The following is an 18,668-nucleotide window of genomic DNA, read 5'->3' as shown; positions in this document are numbered from 1 at the left end:
CTTCCTACTTAAGAAGGTGACGGGGTGTTCCTCCCCCTGAACCACCTGAGACAACACTGCCCCCAGGCCGACCTCTGAGGCGTCAGTCTGTACTATGAACTCCTTCCGGAAATCAGGGTGTACAAGAACGGGCTGTCCGCACAGGACCCCCTTCAGGGCCCGGAAGGAGTCCTCGGCCTGCGGAGTCCAGCGCACCATGACGGACCTCTTGCCTTTGAGAAGGTCCGTCAAGGGGGCTGATAGTCCCACAAAATCCTTTACAAACCTCCTGTAGTATCCCACGATACCCAGGAAGGCCCTAACCTGCTTCGTGGTCAGGGGTCTAGGCCACTTCTGGATCGCCTCAACCTTGTTAATTTGGGGCTTAATCACTCCTTGGCCTATCACGTAGCCCAAGTAGCGGGCTTCCGTGAGTCCCAACGCACATTTCTTGGGATTGGCTGTCAATCCGGCTGTTCGAAGCGCGTCCACCACCGCTTGTACCTGTTCCAAGTGGGTCCGCCAATCGGAGCTGTAAATAATGATGTCATCAAGGTACGCTGATGCATACGCCTGGTGGGGTTCCAGCACTAAGTCCATCAACCTCTGGAACGTGGCCGGAGCGCCATGTAACCCAAAAGGCAAGACAACATAGTGGAAGAGACCCTCCGGCGTAACAAAAGCGGTTTTCTCCTTGGCGGACTCCGTCAGTGGCACCTGCCAGTACCCCTTGGTCAGGTCGAGCGTGGTAAAATACCGCGCCTGTCCCAGCCTATCAATCAGCTCATCCACTCTGGGCATGGGGTAGAGATCGAACTTGGATATTTCGTTCAATCTCCTAAAGTCATTGCAGAACCTTAAGGAGCCATCGGGTTTTGGTATTAAGACAATCGGACTAGCCCATTCACTCCGGGCTTTTTCGATGACCCCCAGGCGTAACATTGTCTTTACTTCCTCCGATATGGCTTGTCGTCGAGCCTCCGGTACCCGGTATGATTTCAGGCGTACCTTCAGGTGGGGCTCGGTGACAATATCATGTCGTATCAGACTGGTCCTACCGGGCAGCTCGGAGAAGACATCGGGGTTCTGCTGAACCAACCGTCTGGCCTCTCGCCTCTGAGTCTTGGTGAGGGCTTCTCCAATCCTTACTTCCGGTTCGTCCTCTCCGGAGGTCGCTGGAGCCGGAGGTGAACGAACCGAAGAGGAGGGAGATGGGGAAAAAACAGCCATCAGGCTTTCCCGTTCCTGCCACGGTTTTAATAGGTTGACATGGTATATTTGTTCAGGTTTCCGCCTACCGGGCTGCAATACTTTATAGTTAACCACCCCGACTCTTTCCTTTATCTCGTAGGGGCCTTGCCACTGAGCCAGGAATTTACTCTCCGCCGTGGGGATTAATACCAACACCCGATCCCCGGGTTTAAAGGTCCGCACGGTGGCTTGTCTATTGTAGCGGCCGCTTTGCGCGGCCTGAGCCTCCTGTAAATGCTCCTTCACAATTGGCATGACCGCGCTTATGCGGTTCTGCATACCCAAAATGTGTTCAATCACACTTTTATGGGGGGTGGGCTCTTGCTCCCATGTTTCCTTTGCCAGGTCCAACAATCCCCGGGGATGTCGCCCGTATAACAATTCAAAAGGCGAAAACCCCGTGGATGCCTGTGGCACCTCACGGATGGCAAACATCAAATAGGGAAGCATCATATCCCAGTCTTTCCCGTCTTTTGAAATTACCCTTTTTAGCATGGTTTTCAGGGTTTTATTGAAACGCTCGACTAAACCGTCCGTTTGAGGATGATACACAGACGTACGCAACTGCTTGATCTGGAGTAGCCGGCATAGCTCTTTGGTCACTTTAGACATGAATGGGGTCCCCTGATCAGTAAGGATCTCCTTGGGCAACCCCACCCGGCAGAACACAGCAAACAACTCCCGAGCTATAAGCTTTGCTGCAGTATGTCTGAGAGGTATCGCCTCGGGATACCGGGTGGCATAGTCAACGATCACTAGGATGTGTTGGTGCCCTCGAGCGGACTTTACGAGGGGCCCCACCAGATCCATCCCTATCCGTTCAAAAGGGACTTCTATAATGGGTAACGGTACCAACGGACTGCGAAAATGGGTCAGGGGTGCGGTAAGCTGACACTCCGGGCAGGTTTCGCAGAACCGTTTTACCTCCCCAAAGACTCCGGGCCAATAGAACCTTTGCAATATTCGCTCCTGCGTTTTCTTGACCCCTAGGTGGCCACTCATCAGGTGTTTATGAGCCAAGTCGAGGACCCGCCGACGATGCGGCTGGGGTACCACCAACTGCTCTACCCCCACGCCCCGTATTTCATCTACCCGGTAGAGTAAATCCTGCTTAAGAGCGAAATGGGGGTACCTTACCTGGGCACCGGGCAGCTGTGCCACCCCGTCAATTACTGTCACCCGACTCCGGGCATGTATTAATGTAGGGTCCTGGAGTTGGGCAGTCCCAAACGTATCCGGGGACGCCTCCAACTCCGGGATGGGTTCGACCGTCTCAGCCTCTCCTGCCAATACCTCTAGGGGCGACCTATCGGGTTCACATTCTGTCCCTATCATGGGGACCCCTACGGCAGGTGTCCCGGATTCAGGATTGTAGGGCTCAGGTCCCGGACTGACCAATATCTGAGGAGACTTAGGGGGTCCCTTCCATAAAGTCCAAAAATAGGGCAGATCCCTTCCTAGGATCACGTCATAAGGAAGAGTGTTAAGAAGTCCCACCTCATGTTGCACCTGACCGCAAGGTGCTGTGATGGTGACAATCCCCGTGGGATAGTCTCGGCGGTCCCCATGTATGCAAACCACCCCCACGGTACGTCCTGTGGCCTTTACTTTAGCCCTCAAGGTGGATCGCACAAAGGTCACTAAGCTTCCGGAATCCAACAATCCTGTAACCGGACATCCATTCACCTGTATTTGGCACAAGTGGGGCTCCGTCTCTGGGGAGACCAGGTCAGCGGTACACACCACCTGAGCATACATTGAACCCCGCCGGATAACCCCACAATCTATGGGCTCCGTGGTGAGTGGACACTGGGCTTCCATATGTCCCACCCGCTGGCACCGCCAACATCTAATGGGGACGGAAACCCCCTTGACGGGTTGTCGTTTAGGGTACAGAACCTTCCGGACCTCAGGATTGGCGGCCGCGGCCTCAGGCGGGACGGTAGGGGACTCCTGCACCGTTGTCGGCGGTGGGTCCTTGGCCCTAGGCTTGGAGGGGCCGGACCGACGGGCGGTACGCAGAGTCTCAGTGTCCCGTATCAAGTCCTGCGTAGCCACATGCCGCTCTACCAGGGACACTAATTGGTCCAGGGTACTCGGGTCACCCTGTCCTACCCACCGTTGAACGGTGACGGGTAAAGTGTGCACAAAACGATCCACTACTACCCTTTCCACCATCTGCGCCGGGCTCAGAGTGTCAGGCTGCAACCATTTTTTTACAAGATGCAACAAGTCATAGGCCTGAGAGCGTACGGGTTTGGCTTCCTCATAGAACCACTGATTTACCCGCTGAGCCCGTACATAGGTATTCACCCCCAACCGTGCCAGTATTTCGGCTTTTAGGGTCACATAGTCAATGGCGTCCTCGGTACAGAGGTCCAGGTACGCTTTTTGGGGTTCCCCCGTCAGATAGGGCGACAATACCTCAGCCCACTGGGGGGTCGGCAGCTTTTCCCGCTCGGCCACCCGCTCAAACACCGCCAGGAACGCTTCCACATCATCCCCCGGGGTCATCTTTTGCAACGCTTGTCTCACCGCTTTCCGGACGCTGCCGTCATCACCCGGTCCCGGGGTTGTTGCTACCGGTCCAGCACGGATCGACTTGGCCAGGAGAACCATCTGTTCTTGATGTCTTTGTTCCTGCAATTGTAAGGCTTGCTGCTGACGTGCATTGGCCTGAACCAGCTGTTCTTGGTGCGATTTCAAGGATTGGAGCAGGTGTGCATTGGTCTGTTGCTGCTGTGCATTAGCCTGTTGCTGCTGTGCATTAGCCTGAGCCAAATGCTTTAGTATGTCCTCCATGGCGTCGCTGGGTTTGGGACGTAGTATAGCCGCTTGAATCCAGGACATGTGCTACCGGGTCACCAGAAAAGGAAGCTACACCTCACCGGCCGGGATGCCTGCATTCTCCACCATATGTGAGGTAGCACGGTCGGCTGCGCTGCAGAAGACACGGGATCCAGGCATTAAGGTTCACAGCACACGGTTTTAATGTCCAAACAAGAATCCACACCAATATACATGTGCCTCTCCAGCAGAGAACTCAGGGAGTTGTGTTCACTCCCTCACACCCGGCACACCTGCCCTCGTTCCTGTTTCCATTTAACCCTTCCTTCAGCCTGTAGGGAAACAGGATTAACCCTAGAGTGGATTTACTTTCTATCATGGAGTGAGCACAACCGGGGCGAGACATACCGGCCGTCATAGATAACCCCGGTCACAGTCTCACAATATATATATATATATAAAATATTTTTTTATCCAGGTGGCCGAACCCGAACAGTAACATGGACCTTTCTGAGAAGTCCAGGTTCGCAGTCCGTGCACTGACAGTAGGTGTCCGTTACGTACCCTGAACTTTACAGTTCGCGTTCGCCCAACACTACTCAGAATGTGGTCACTTGTTGAAAATCATGTCTGTCTGTATATTATTAGCAGAAATAATAGAAAATTAAAGGCATCCACGAAAGGGAGATAGCTTGCAACCTAAAAAATTCCAGGGGTCAGCCTAAAAATAGTGGTAACTGCAGAATGGAAGTAACTGCATTTATCTTTGCTTAGGCATTCACAGAGTGATATATCAGAGCCATAAACATTTTGTTTAGGCTGGTTTCACATATCCGTCTTTTCACCGGTTTGCTGGATTCGGCACACGCCAGTACAGTGTGATACAGTACAATGGCAGCGCCGCAACTTGCGGGTCACATGCTCCGGTCACATGACAGCTTGTGACCGGCGCTTGTCGCGCTGCCATTGTACTGTATACACTGTACTGGCGTGTGCCGAATCCAGCAAACCGGTGAAAAGACGGATGTGTGAAACTAGCCTTAGGGGTTCAGTTTGCAAGTACTTTGGAGATAGTAGGTGACCTAAACTGCTTGTGTGAATACGATCAAGGAGTCCGAATCAGTCATAAGTAGTAGTGTGGTTTATTTTCTACGTGTTTCTCAGTATTCCAACTTCTTCAGGAGAATCACAGAGATCTTACACAATGCAACCAGGTGAGTGGAACCGCCTCTTATCACTACCTTAATATGGATAACACCCTATTATGCTTTCCCTGTTTCCTCAGACAATTCCTACTGGTCCAGTTAGCAGTAAGTTTTTTAGTGATTGTGCCTAGGAAGTACAGTTAAGGGTGCTTTACACGCTGCGACATCGCTAGCGATTGCTAGCGATGTCACAAGCGATAGCATCCGCCCCCGTCGTTCTTGCGATATGTGGTGATCACTGCCGTAGCGAACATTATCGCTACGGCAGCGTCACATGCACATGCCTTGTCAGCGATGTCGCTGTGACCGCTGAATAATCCCTCCTTCAAGGGGGAGGTGCGTTCGGCGTCATAGCGACGTCACTGCGGCGTCACTAAGCGGCCGGCCAATAGAAGCTGGGGGGCAGAGATGAGCGGGAAATAACATCCCGCCCACCTCCTTCCTTCCGCATTGCCGGTGGACGCAGGTAAGGAGATGTTCGTCGCTCCTGCGGTGTCACACATAGCAATGTGTGGTGCCGCAGGAGCGACGAACAACATCGTACCTGTGTCAGCAGAGATATTAAGGAAAGGAGCGAAGTGTCAACGATCACCGTTTTTGAACGATTTTTCGATCGTTGATCATCACTCCTTGGTGCGATGTTGCTACCGGCGCCGGATGTGCGTCACTAACGACGTGACCCCGACGACATATCGGTAGCGATGTCGCAGCGTGTAAAGCACCCTTTGGTGTTGAGCGAGTAGTTGACTATTCGTTCTCACTATGCTGTTAGCGAGTACTGTCCGCTAGTCGCATATTCGTTACAATTAGCGACGCAATGCAAATCAAAGGAAAATACTCGCTAAGTAGCGAGTAGCCCGAAAGCCCTACTATTCGCTATTCGCACGAAAAGTACGGCTTTTGGGTTACTCGCTACTTATCAGTATTTCCTATTGACTTTTATTGCGCCCGATACTCGTAACGAATATGTGAGTAGTGGACAGTACTCGCTAACAGCATAGAGAGTACAAATACTCGCTCAACACTAAGTACAGTATATGGTACTATAATAAAGTCACCTTACCACATTGCTATGATATCGTCATCTCTTCCACCATGAGTGTTATGCATATACATACAGTACATTTCTCAAAAATGTTTCACTAGTTGCCAGTTATAGTGTATCCTCTGTTCTATCCGCCTTGTGCTTGTTTGTTATATGCATGATATTGAATGGTCCGTCTTGTACTCATCTATAGCTTGTCTGATTCATGGCTGCTCTCCATATAATTTTCAGCTTTCCTCTTTTTTTTTCTGACTGTCATTTTTGTGTTATATCTGTCTGCCATTTTTCACTTACGGTATTTAGCGGCCACTACACGCAACTTGTTTTTTTATATTTTTCTAAGCTGGTTCCTCTTGATCTAATCTAGGGAATTAAGGAATATTCCGATCACCATTTGGATATGCCATCACTTTTATTTTTTAATGGCAGAATACACTTTATTGTTTACATAAAGTAATATCTTTTTGTGTAACAAAGTAGCTATTCACAAGTATATAACCAAAATAAAGAATAAGAATTGAGCCATTTTCATGCTAGATAAATCTGTAAAATACATACAATGAAAATAGAATTAGAATTCTTACATTACTAGTAAAAGGGTCAGATTATATATTACTCATGGAGTTATTGTTCACTTTTAAGCAGTGGCTTGGCTGTTATTAAAAATGACCTTTCGCTTGCTCAAAAAAAATCTGTTAAATACCTTGTCAACATTCCTAAGCTCCCCTGATTCTGTCACTTTTTCTGTTTTGCCCTGCATCGCTCCACTGCAGAGATATTCACTTTTGTTGCTTTTGGAGTGCAGTATGTGAAATCTCTGCTTGTAGGTCAACTGGGTGTTTGTTCAGAGTTCTCTGTAGGAGTGTGCACTTTCACTCCTCCATCCCAGATCCTGCCAATCTTAGCACAACAGTCTAGCAGTCGGAGTCTTTTCTGGGAGAGTGAGCTTTCACTCCTCTCTCACAGAGGCTATCTATCAGAGCTCGTCAGCATCTGAGACTGCTAGATCAGATGCCTAGCTGTGATTGGCAGTGTCTGGGGAAAAGGGGTGAAAGCAGTCGCCCCTAGAGAAGACTCTGAAGAACTACCTTGTTGAGCTGCAAGCAGAAATTTCACATGTTGCACTCCAAAAACAATAAATGTGAATATCTCTGCAATGGAGCGACACAGCACAAGATGGAAAACAGCGTGGGAATCAGTAAAGCTCAAAGATTTTTTTTTTAAGGAAATGACAGGCTATTCTAATAGGAAACTGTGGAAAAACAAAGCGCAATAGGGTCTTACCCCAAAAATGGAAGGGGGTAAAAAGGAGTATCACACTCACCTCTGATGGTTGTGCCAGTCACAACCACTATTTAAGCATGTAAGAATCCGGGTCCAGGCAGCAGCCCCAAGGAAAGCTGATAACAGAGAGTAATAGAGGAAGGGTCTAAAATCCGCGCCAAGGACTCAATGGATCCAATGAAGAGATTAATGCTTCTTTTAATATCATGCACAGGTCTACTCGTTTCAGGAGTCGCAGCTCCCTTCTTCAGGACAACAGGCAGTAAAACATCAAATCTGTTACAATGGGGAATTGTGCGGTTTAAAAGCATGCATTGACGTCATGGGACCACCCATCACAGAAAAAAACCCAAATTGCAGGCGGGATCATGATCATTCTAGACTCCTGTGACGTTATAGTGAACATTGGAAAATAGGATTGTAATCAAACATATTTCACGTATTTGTTTGATTACAATCCTATTTTCCAATGTTCACTATAACGTCACAGGAGTCTAGAATGATCATGATCCCGCCTGCAATTTGGGTTTTTTTCTGTGATGGGTGGTCCCATGACGTCAATGCATGCTTTTAAACCGCACAATTCCCCATTGTAACAGATTTGATGTGTTACTGCCTGTTGTCCTGAAGAAGGGAGCTGCGACTCCTGAAACACGTAGACCTGTGCATGATATTAAAAGAAGCATTAATCTCTTCATTGGATCCATTGAGTCCTTGGTGCGGATTTTAGACCCTTCCTCTATTACTCTCTGTTATCAGGCTATTCTAATGGCAGACTATACTACCAAGAGAGTTCGGCATTTTTTTTCTATCATCATTCTCACAAATGTCACACCAAACCTCTCTGGCTGTAAGGGAATGTACATATACACAATACACATATATATATATATATATATATATATATATATATATATATATATATATATATATATATATAAAATGTAGTCATATTAATTTACTGCTCATGACATATTTACTTTCAGAAGAGTACTGTTGATGGCCACAACAATGGTTCCATTATTCTTGAGATAACTGGCCATTGCTTAAAGAAGAACATACAAAATCAATATGCAAGTAGGTTTTTCATGAATGTACTAATTTTATTCTTCACCATTGTTGCTTTAAAGGCCACTTTACACGCTGCGATATCGGAACCGATATCGCTAGCGTGGGTACCCGCCCCCATCGGTTGTGCGACAAGGGCAAATCGCTGCCCTTGGCGCACAATATCGCCCAGACCCGTCACACTACTTACCTGCCTAGCGACGTCGCTGTGACCGGCGAACCGCCTCCTTTCTAAGGGGGCGGTCCGTGCGGCGTCACAGCGACGTCACTAAGTGGCCGCCCAATAGAAGCGGAGGGGCGGAGATGAGCGGGACGTAACATCCCGCCCACCTCCTTCCTTCTTCATTGCGGGCGGGACGCAGGTAAGGAGAGGTTCCTCTTTCCTGCGGTGTCACACGGAGCGATGTGTGCTGCCGCAGGAACGACGAACTACATCGTTACTGCAGCAGCAACGATATTCGAGAATGGACCCCCATGTCACCGATGAGCGATTTTCCACGTTTTTGCAACGATGCAAAATCGCTCATAGGTGTCACACGCAACAACATCGCTAAAGCGTCCGGATGTGCGTCACAAATTCTGTGACCCTAACGAGATCACTTTAGCTATGTCGTAGCGTGTAAAGCGGCCTTAACTGCTACCACATTTCCTCCCCATCATACCACTGAGGACCTTTCATCAGTTTGAGCATGTTAAACTGGCCACATCATGGTTAATTGGCTGCAGGGCTGAGTAATATGTAGTTTTATTTTTTAATTTCTCCCTCCACTGTGGAGATATTTCTTTATAAGGTTTAGTCATAATTTGTTATGTCCAAGGAGGGGTTACTAGAGATTTTTCACAGAGGGTGTATACTTCTTCCCCTGTATGATGTAGACCAATCAAAAGCAGGCAACAACATACAGGGGACAGAAGAACACGCCCCCACAATGGCTTGGAGCAGGTTTCTCCTCTCACCACAGAGCTGTGTGCTGGGAATAGAGCAGAGATTACTAATGCCTTTCAGATTTCATCTCTACGCAGTCAGAATAAGGGGAGAATACAGCACAGCTGACAGGATTGTGAGTTGAGAGCTGCTAGAAGTGGTTGTAATAAAATGCACCATGAAATAAACAAATATATGTTTTCTTAATCATTAACACAGTGCTATTAAAGTGAACTTGTATGCTGACTAATTTGTGGACAGTATGTATCAGACACTGGTGGAATGAACTCAACCATGTATCTTTGATAGGCCAAAACATGCCTTAAGAGCCGCCACTGCAGACTTGTCATAGAGGTGGGTCCCTGCGGCTTCTCCCTGCCCGCTGATCTGGGTTGACAATTCTCAACCTACATGCACGTAAAGGCAGAGACCTATCAATCCAGGGCAGCGGACAGGGAGAAGTCGCAGGGGAACCGCTTGTCATACTTTAAGCATACCCAAAAATGGTGAAACCGGCAGTGTTTAGGATGAGCAAATATTAAATATTCAGGTTTGGAATATTTGTACAGAATACCTACCATTCCAGCATTCATCATGAATAACTAACCTAATGCAAGTCAATTTGGAACCTGAACATTTTTCTGGGAAATCTTCAAGGACAATGCTCGGGTTCCCAATTGACTTGTATTAGGTTCATTATTCGTGAACAATACTGGAATAGTACTAGGTAATTGGTACAACTAATCCGAACCCGAATATTTAATATTCATTCATCATCACTAGTAGTGTGATTATAGTTTCAGTGTGTTAATGTATTGCCTATTGCCGGTGTTAAGTGCCGATCCACTCCTCATTTGAGTGACATGACAGCAATTCAGACCCTTCAGTCATAGTGCACTCTGTGACCCGGAAGTCTCTTTTACAATTTAAGTCTATGGAGCCTTGTTCTCAAGCTCTATAGGTTAACATTGTAAAAGCCAATTCCAGGGTCACACATTAAGCTCATTGTGATCCGAAAAGTCTGCATTGCCATTGCAATACTGGATATCAAAAAAACACGGTGATGGGTGAGCACTAAAAAAAACCCAAGAAACCGTGAAACAAAAAAGTGATCCTAAAGCTTGCTTTACATCTTACGATTCTACATATGATATCGTATGCAATCATACCCGCCCCCATCTTATGTGCGGCACGTTCAATTTTGTTGAATGTGCCGCACAAACGATTAACCCCCGTCATACGTATTTACCCGTCCATACGACCTCGCTGTGGGCGGTGAACGTCCACTTCCTGGAGTGGGAGGAACGTTCGGCGTCACATCGACGTCACATGGCAGCCAGCCAATAGAAGCGGAGGGGCGGAGATGAGCGGGATGTAAACATCCCGCCCACCTCCTTCCTTCCGCATTACCGGTGGGAGCCGCAGGACGCAGGTAAGATCTGTTCATCGTTCCCGGGGTGTCACACACTGCGATGTGTGCTACCCCGGGTACGATGAACAACCTGACGTTCAATTCATGAGGAATGAACGACGTGCGTGCGATGAATGTTTTACCGTTCAATCGCACGTACCTGTCACACACTGCAATGTACCTTACGATGCCGGATGTGCGTCACTTGCGACGTGACCCCGCCGACACATCGTAAGATATATTGTAGTGTGTAAAGCGGGCTTAACAGCCGCGATTGAACACTATTAAGTAATTGTCAAGTTATCTGCTATCTATGTGATATTTAGTAGCATCTGATCCAGTGCAATTTGTGGTCCCTATATCTCCTACTGGTGATCCTCCAGGCTGGTAATGAAAACGTGGCCACCTGTCTTTGGTTTCGAATGAACTCGAATCCTCAGACACCTACCAATAAATCGTGTGGTGTATAAATTGATATAACAAAAGTAGAAAAATAGGCTTCTTTAATTGTAAGATCTGCTAAGAGCACCACACTATCTAAAACACACAAGCTCAGCGGCACTCACCTATTCATTTATTTTTGTAGCGGGGCTCCGATCTGAGCTGGGTGCACCGCTCCTCCATTGTACTACTGTAGCATTTAGTAAAGGACAATAAAGGGTCTAAAAGCAATCGGTGCTTGCCACTGACGTTCTTTGTTGGTTTGGATTTGTAGACTTCCTATTTACAATACCGTCAAAAAGAATCCTATCCAGCTATGGATGTATCGTTCCGCCAAAGTCCTGACTTATACCAGCGACTGATCATGAATACCAGTGCCAGTGACATTTCTCTTTGGTTGAATTGTAGCACATGACCAGCTGAGGGAGGATTCTCCGGTCATGATGTCTGTGTAACCAAACCCCCTTATCCTCTAAAATTAAACACACGGACTGCATGCGACTTGGTTCAAATGGCCACAGCAGCCTTTTTATTGCCTATTGTTTTACAGACTAGTACCTTAGGGACGCCGTCCAACGGGCGACCCAAAACAACCACATAACGGTAACAATAGACAATAACATTTACAATACCCCCCGGGGTAGGCCCAGTCCACTACTACTACTCCCCCTGTCCCCGGCCGCAACACACCGACCCAGAGACGAGGTGCCAATCACCCACGGATTGACCCCCACACTTTGGCAGAACCCCGTGCCTGCCACATCCTGGAAACCGAGAGCCACCATACCAAGACAATGACTCCCGGTCCAGCCACCAATCACTTCCAAACCTCTGGACCAGACCTACCCCCACCGCTACTGTGACAAAAGGTATCCCAACTACCCAAAAACATCTCCCACATGACAACACAAAGGGAGGGTGGGCGGGGATCGTTCGGCGTCCGGAAACAGAAGAGGAGGTAACTCCTTCCTCTCCCAGCTAACCCTTTCCCTGCTCCTCCTCTTCCTCCCCGGCTAAAACCATCCCCCAAAGCCATATTAGGCATATACCACTGTCCCTATTAACCCATCACTCCCTACCTCCCCCTTGGTCATGTCGCCCCTCCCCCCAAGTGGGTCCGTGGCTTTCTTGACCAGCTGAGGGAGGATTCTCCGGTCATGATGTCTGTGTAACCAAACCCCCTTATCCTCTAAAATTAAACACACGGACTGCATGCGACTTGGTTCAAATGGCCACAGCAGCCTTTTTATTGCCTATTGTTTTACAGACTAGTACCTTAGGGACGCCGTCCAACGGGCGACCCAAAACAACCACATAACGGTAACAATAGACAATAACATTTACAATACCCCCCGGGGTAGGCCCAGTCCACTACTACTACTCCCCCTGTCCCCGGCCGCAACACACCGACCCAGAGACGAGGTGCCAATCACCCACGGATTGACCCCCACACTTTGGCAGAACCCCGTGCCTGCCACATCCCGGAAACCGAGAGCCACCATACCAAGACAATGACTCCCGGTCCAGCCACCAATCACTTCCAAACCTCTGGACCAGACCTACCCCCACCGCCACAGGACAGACCACGTGACACCTTACGTGGCCTGGACCCGCCACACACCAAAAGCACGCTCCACACCATCCTGCAGACCCAACGCCCATAAATCCAGACCGACCTCGTTGAGGTGCACACCATCACCCCTCCGAAATCGCCAATCAGCCGGCTCCAAATCCCTGTGCCGTACCACAATCCCACCATTCCTGGTCACAAACCTAGCCACTACCCTATTCACCTGGGCCCTGGCCTTATTAACCTTCTCCACCGACCGAGCCCCTCTCCATGCCAACCTGGTCACTATGTCAGACCATACGACCAGCAAACCAGGATACCGCTTCCACAACTGCAGTAAATCAATCTTTATGTCTCGGATCAAATCCCGCGACGCCCTGGCACCAAGATCATTACCCCCCACATGCAATACCAGCACATCCGGGGGCCGCTCAACTTTACAATGGAAACGAAATTCCGGGACCACCCTGCCCCACTCCATGCCCCGAACTCCGATCCATCGAACAGTCGCCTGCGCACGATCCAAACCCAGCTGTCGACCATTCGGGCGGACCTCCGCCCGACGGGCACCCCAAAATACGAAGGAGTGCCCCAAGATCCAGATCAGGCACTTCCCTATAACAAATAAAACAAAACGAAAATATCAAAACCAATAACAGCACAACCACCAACACATCAAAAAACACCCCTTTCCTCAAACCTTCCGCACGTAACCAAAGTCCCATGATGCTACAACAACTGCGGTCTCACATACCGCCGAAAACAAGAAGATTCCCATCTACCAATACGCTTTACCACCTCATCTCCAAGCCCCCAACGGGCTGCCTCCGTTGCTGCACCAATTCGGAATGAATGCGACCCGAATTCCTCCGGGCGCTCCCCCGCGTCACGTAGACTTAGCCGCAGCACCGCCACAAACTGAAACCTCGACAAAAACGACCCATTCAAATGCCGCAACAACGGGCCAGGTAAGCCTCCCCTCACGGCCATAAATCTCTCGACTAAACGCACAGGGCACAATTCCTCTCCTGGAACCGCATATAACACCACCAATCTACCACGGCCCAGCTGATCCATTTTTGACCGGCGAATCCGGCACTCCACCTGACTACTGCTCACTTGCACGTCCTCAAACATCAAACCACCACCCGTCACCCTGGACGGGCTCACCAGCTCGCCTATCCGGAACGCCCCATAAAAAGCGAGACCGAAAGCCGTTGTAAATAGAACCGTCTCGTACACAGACTCACAAATGCCGCTCAGGCCACCCACCATCCGTCTCAACAAACCAAACGATACAGGGCGCCTCTTGTCCCTCTCCCGTACGCCACGGCGAAAGCCCCGCAAAGCCTGACGAACCCGAAAATCCTGTGAAACATCACGCTCCCCTCTCATTTTTAACCAAAATGCCACTGCCGACACCCGATGTGCCACAGCCGATGCCGATCGCCCGGCTGAAAAATCCGTACTCACCAATGACAACAAAGCCACCAAGTAATCCACGCTTTCCCCACCAAACATCAGACGCAACAACTCCTCCCATTCAGCCCACACCTTAGCATACCGGCACCAAGTCACCTCGGTCACCGAGTTCCGAATCAAGTCTGAGATCACCGCCTCACCAGATGCCACAAATCCTCGGGGCACTCCACTCCAACTTCGTCCGCCCACGGCAACAGCGCCCGAAACCTGCTGAACTGAAAACGAGACAAAGCATCAGCCACCTCGTTGTCAACACCCGGAACGTGCCTTGCCACTACCTGCACATTCAACTGCAGACATCTCAACACTAAATGCCGCAAATACACCACCACCGGCTCCGACTTAGCAGACAAGTTGTTAATCGCGTGCACCACCGCCTGGTTATCACAATGAAAACACACTTTCCTTCCGGCAAAGTGCGACCCCCATAGCTCCACTGCCACTACAATGGGGAATAGCTCTAACAGAGCCAAATTCCTAACCAAGCCGCTCTCCCGCCACGCCTGTGGCCACTGCCCGACACACCAATGACCTCTGAAGACAGCCCCAAACCCGGCCGACCCCGCCGCATCCGTAAACAGCTGCAACGCCCCGTTAGACGCCACCCTCTCCATCACCAGCGTCCGGCCGTTAAAATGCTGCAAAAATTGATCCCATACTTCCAAATCGTCCCTGATCGCCTTTGTGATCCGCACAAAATGCGCCGGCAACCGTACCCCGGCCGTCGCCGTCGCCAAACGCCTCGCAAACACTCTCCCCATTGGCACAATTCTGCAAGCAAAATTCAATTTTCCAAGCAAAGACTGCACCGCCTTAAGCCGCACCTTCTTCGCCGCTTTCACCCCTGACACTGCGGACCTCAAATCACGGACCTTCTCCGCCGGCAACCTGCATTCCATAGCAATGGTGTCAATTTCAATTCCCAGAAAACACATCACCGGCGCCGGGCCTTCCGTCTTATCCGGCGCCAAAGGAATCCCGAAACTGGCCGCAACTTTTTGCAACGCAAATAGCAAACCCGCACAAACCATCGAACCCGCCGGCCCGACACACAGGAAATCATCCAAGTAATGAATGATGGACGTAAGCCCGGACACGTCCCGAACCACCCACTCAACAAACGAACTAAATGCCTCAAAGTACGAACACGAAATGGAACAGCCCATTGGCAAACAACGATCAACATAATAACTGCCATCCCACCAGCAACCCAACAAATGCTGACTATCTGGATGAACCGGTAACAACCGAAACGCTGCTTCCACATCCGCCTTTGCCATCAATGCACCCCGCCCCGCCGCCCTAACCAGGTCCAACGCCTTATCGAACGACACATAATATACCGCCGACAACTCCGGCGCAATGCCATCATTCACCGATAACCCTTCCGGGTAAGACAACTGATGAATCAGCCGAAATTTATTCCGCTCCTTCTTTGGTACCACCCCCAACGGTGACACCACCAAATTCCCGCACGGCGGGGCGACATAAGGGCCGCCCATCCTGCCCAAAGCCACCTCCCTTTCCAGCTTCTCATCCACCACTTCCGGGTGATCCCGAGCGGAACGCAAATTACGATACGGCGGAACCGATGCATTAACAACCGACGGAATATGAAAACCATCCGAAAAACCAGAACTTAACAACGCCGCCGCCTCCTTGTCCGGATACCTATTTAAAAACGGAACCATCACTTCTACCTTCACCGGCGTCGTCCCTCTTACCAGCCCCATCACCAGCCTTTCCTTTTCCTTTTTTAAAACATTTGGACAAGCTATGTCCCCCCCCACATCCGGAGCATTCATGCTTAAAACGGCACGCCGCTCCAAACCTGCACTGCCCTTCATTGTACTGCCAACACAAACCTTTCTTGAAACTTGCCGGGGACCCGGCCCCCCCCGAACCCCCGGCGCCCCCCCGAAAGGGCTGAGCCGGTGCCGACATCAATCGCATCCATAAGGAAATATCCTTATGGTCCCAACGCATATCTGGCCGCAATGCCTTCCGCTGCCTAAATTGCTCGTCGTAGCGCAGCCACGCCAGTCCGCCATAAACTCGATAAGCCTCCCCTATCGCATCCATGTAGCCGAACAAAGCCGAACAATGCTCCGGCTCCTTCTCCCCGACCACGCTCGCCAAAATCGCAAATGCCTGTAGCCAGTTGGCAAAAGTCCGAGGAATAAGCCTATAACGGCGCTTTTCCTCCTCGTCCTTCTCCTTTTTGGAATCACTCGGCTTAACCCTATCCAAATTAAATTTCTCCAGGGGAAGCAGAGAAAATATCTCCACATATTCCCCTTTCCAAATTTTTTCCCGCACCTCCTTCTTTAAATGGGCCCCCAGCGGGCCCTCAAAACAAACATAAACTTCGCTTTTAGCCCTATCATCTAAGCGCACCACCTCATCCTCCTTCTCCTTTTCCTTCTCCTTTTCCTTCTCCTTTTCCTTCTCCTTTCCCCCCCCCGTCTCACTCCCCCCTTCGCCCCCCCCTCTACTCGCACCCGCTCCGTCACCCCCCGTCGCCGCCGAGGCCCCTAAACCGGCTGCACCCACCCACGCCGCCACCGGCGCCTGGGCCCCCTCCCCCCCCGCTCCCGAAGCCGCCGCCAGCCCCTGCAACAGCCCCAACAATTGACTCCACACTGCGAAACCAGCGGGCGCTGCCGTAGCCGCAGCCGCCCCCCCCCCCCAAGCCCCCCGCCAGCGCAGCCCCTGCCGCCTCCGCGGCCGTCTCACCCGACCGCCGCTCGGCGTCTCCCGAGACCGCCGCCTCGCTGTCCTCCGTCTGTCGTCCATCCGACTCCTCCGAACCGAAAGCCTCTTCCCCCTCCTCGCCGCTGGCCTCATCTTCCATCCGACATCCGGGGGGCGCCGCCGCAGCACCCCCCCCACCACGGCCGCCAGACAGGGCCGCCGCGTGGGCAGAGTCATCCCCGCTCCATCTCTTGCCCCGGGGTGACAACCCAGGAGACCGTCCTGTCCCCCGCGCCGGCACCCCGGGCCTCGACCTCTTGCGCCCGCCCCCCTGCCGACTGCAAGGGGCCTCTGGGCGCGGACGACCAGACGCCCGGCTCCGGATCTCAGCCGTCGTCGCCTCTGGCCCTCCTGGGCTATTGCAGGCCTCCATCCGCCGAGTCCTCCCACTCCCACGGGAGACTGCCACATCCGGGGGCTGCACAGCGGTACTGAGTGACCCGGCGGTTGCCGCAGGGCTCCCGCCGTCACTCCTTCTCTCAGCCGCACCGGGGTCAGGCACCGCAGACCCCCCCCCGGCGCCGGACCTACCGCCACGTGCAGCCCCGCGGTCCCCCCGCCGACTGCAGGGGGATCTGCTGGCCTCTCTCCTGCGCCGAGCGCGCTCCCGGCCTGGAGCCGCTGCCGTCTCAGTAACTCCAGCCCGGAGGCCGGGACCGGAAGCAGGCCCCGTGCTGGCCACTCCCACCTCCCGACCGCCGCGGCTGGAACGAAGATTCCTCCCGCCGGCCTCTGCAGCAGCCAGACGCTGCTGCTGCGCTGCACTCTGCGGAGGGTCCCTGGAGGGGCTCTTACATCTCCTCCTCGCCCCCCCCGCGCCCGGGGAATACCTGCGGGGGGGGCCGCGACTGGCGCCCGCCGCTGCTGGAGGGACGAGGGGCAAGCGCCGACGGGTTAACCCCGGCAGCCCTGATGTGGGTCTGCACTGCCAGGGGCCCGTGCGCTGCGACCGCTGCCTGAATCAGACGCTGGAGCTCCTGAAGATCTGCCATGGAGGTGCACGTGCAGATCGTTCGGCGTCCGGAAACAGAAGAGGAGGTAACTCCTTCCTCTCCCAGCTAACCCTTTCCCTGCTCCTCCTCTTCCTCCCCGGCTAAAACCATCCCCCAAAGCCATATTAGGCATATACCACTGTCCCTATTAACCCATCACTCCCTACCTCCCCCTTGGTCATGTCGCCCCTCCCCCCAAGTGGGTCCGTGGCTTTCTGTATAGAACTTTTTTTGCGGAAATATCAGTAGCATTTCTGTTCAATAAAAGCTTTCACTACACAAAAAATAAATGTCTAAGTATTAGAATTCTTACCTTGTTCATTTTTAGGGAGCATTACGAAGTCACTTATGGAAGTTTTTAGAGAGCTAGTGTTCCTACATCTCCGCGTTACCCCTACGTATTCATATTGTCTTTCATTTACCAATCCCTCTGTAGAGGAAATAAGAGAAAAGTAATTTTGATTCTTATTAATG

The 18,668-nt window shown here is 51.3% G+C and overlaps 1 protein-coding gene across 1 annotated transcript in view; it reads right to left on the bottom strand.

Annotated features, from left to right (window-relative positions):
* The window catches only part of LOC142254324 (cathepsin W-like), a 43,501-nt gene that overhangs the window by 5,135 nt on the left and 19,698 nt on the right, over positions 1-18,668 (bottom strand). Inside the window, exons 7-8 of the mRNA XM_075325369.1 lie at positions 18,508-18,624; positions 8,532-8,596 (exon numbers count right to left, since the gene is read on the bottom strand). Of these exons, the coding sequence (XP_075181484.1) occupies positions 8,532-8,596; positions 18,508-18,624 (182 nt within the window). The remainder of the gene's footprint in view (positions 1-8,531; positions 8,597-18,507; positions 18,625-18,668) is intronic.

The sequence above is a fragment of the Anomaloglossus baeobatrachus genome, chromosome 10, assembly GCF_048569485.1.
Source record: "Anomaloglossus baeobatrachus isolate aAnoBae1 chromosome 10, aAnoBae1.hap1, whole genome shotgun sequence".
NCBI lineage: Eukaryota > Metazoa > Chordata > Amphibia > Anura > Aromobatidae > Anomaloglossus > Anomaloglossus baeobatrachus.
This window is presented reverse-complemented; position numbering and strand designations above follow the sequence as displayed.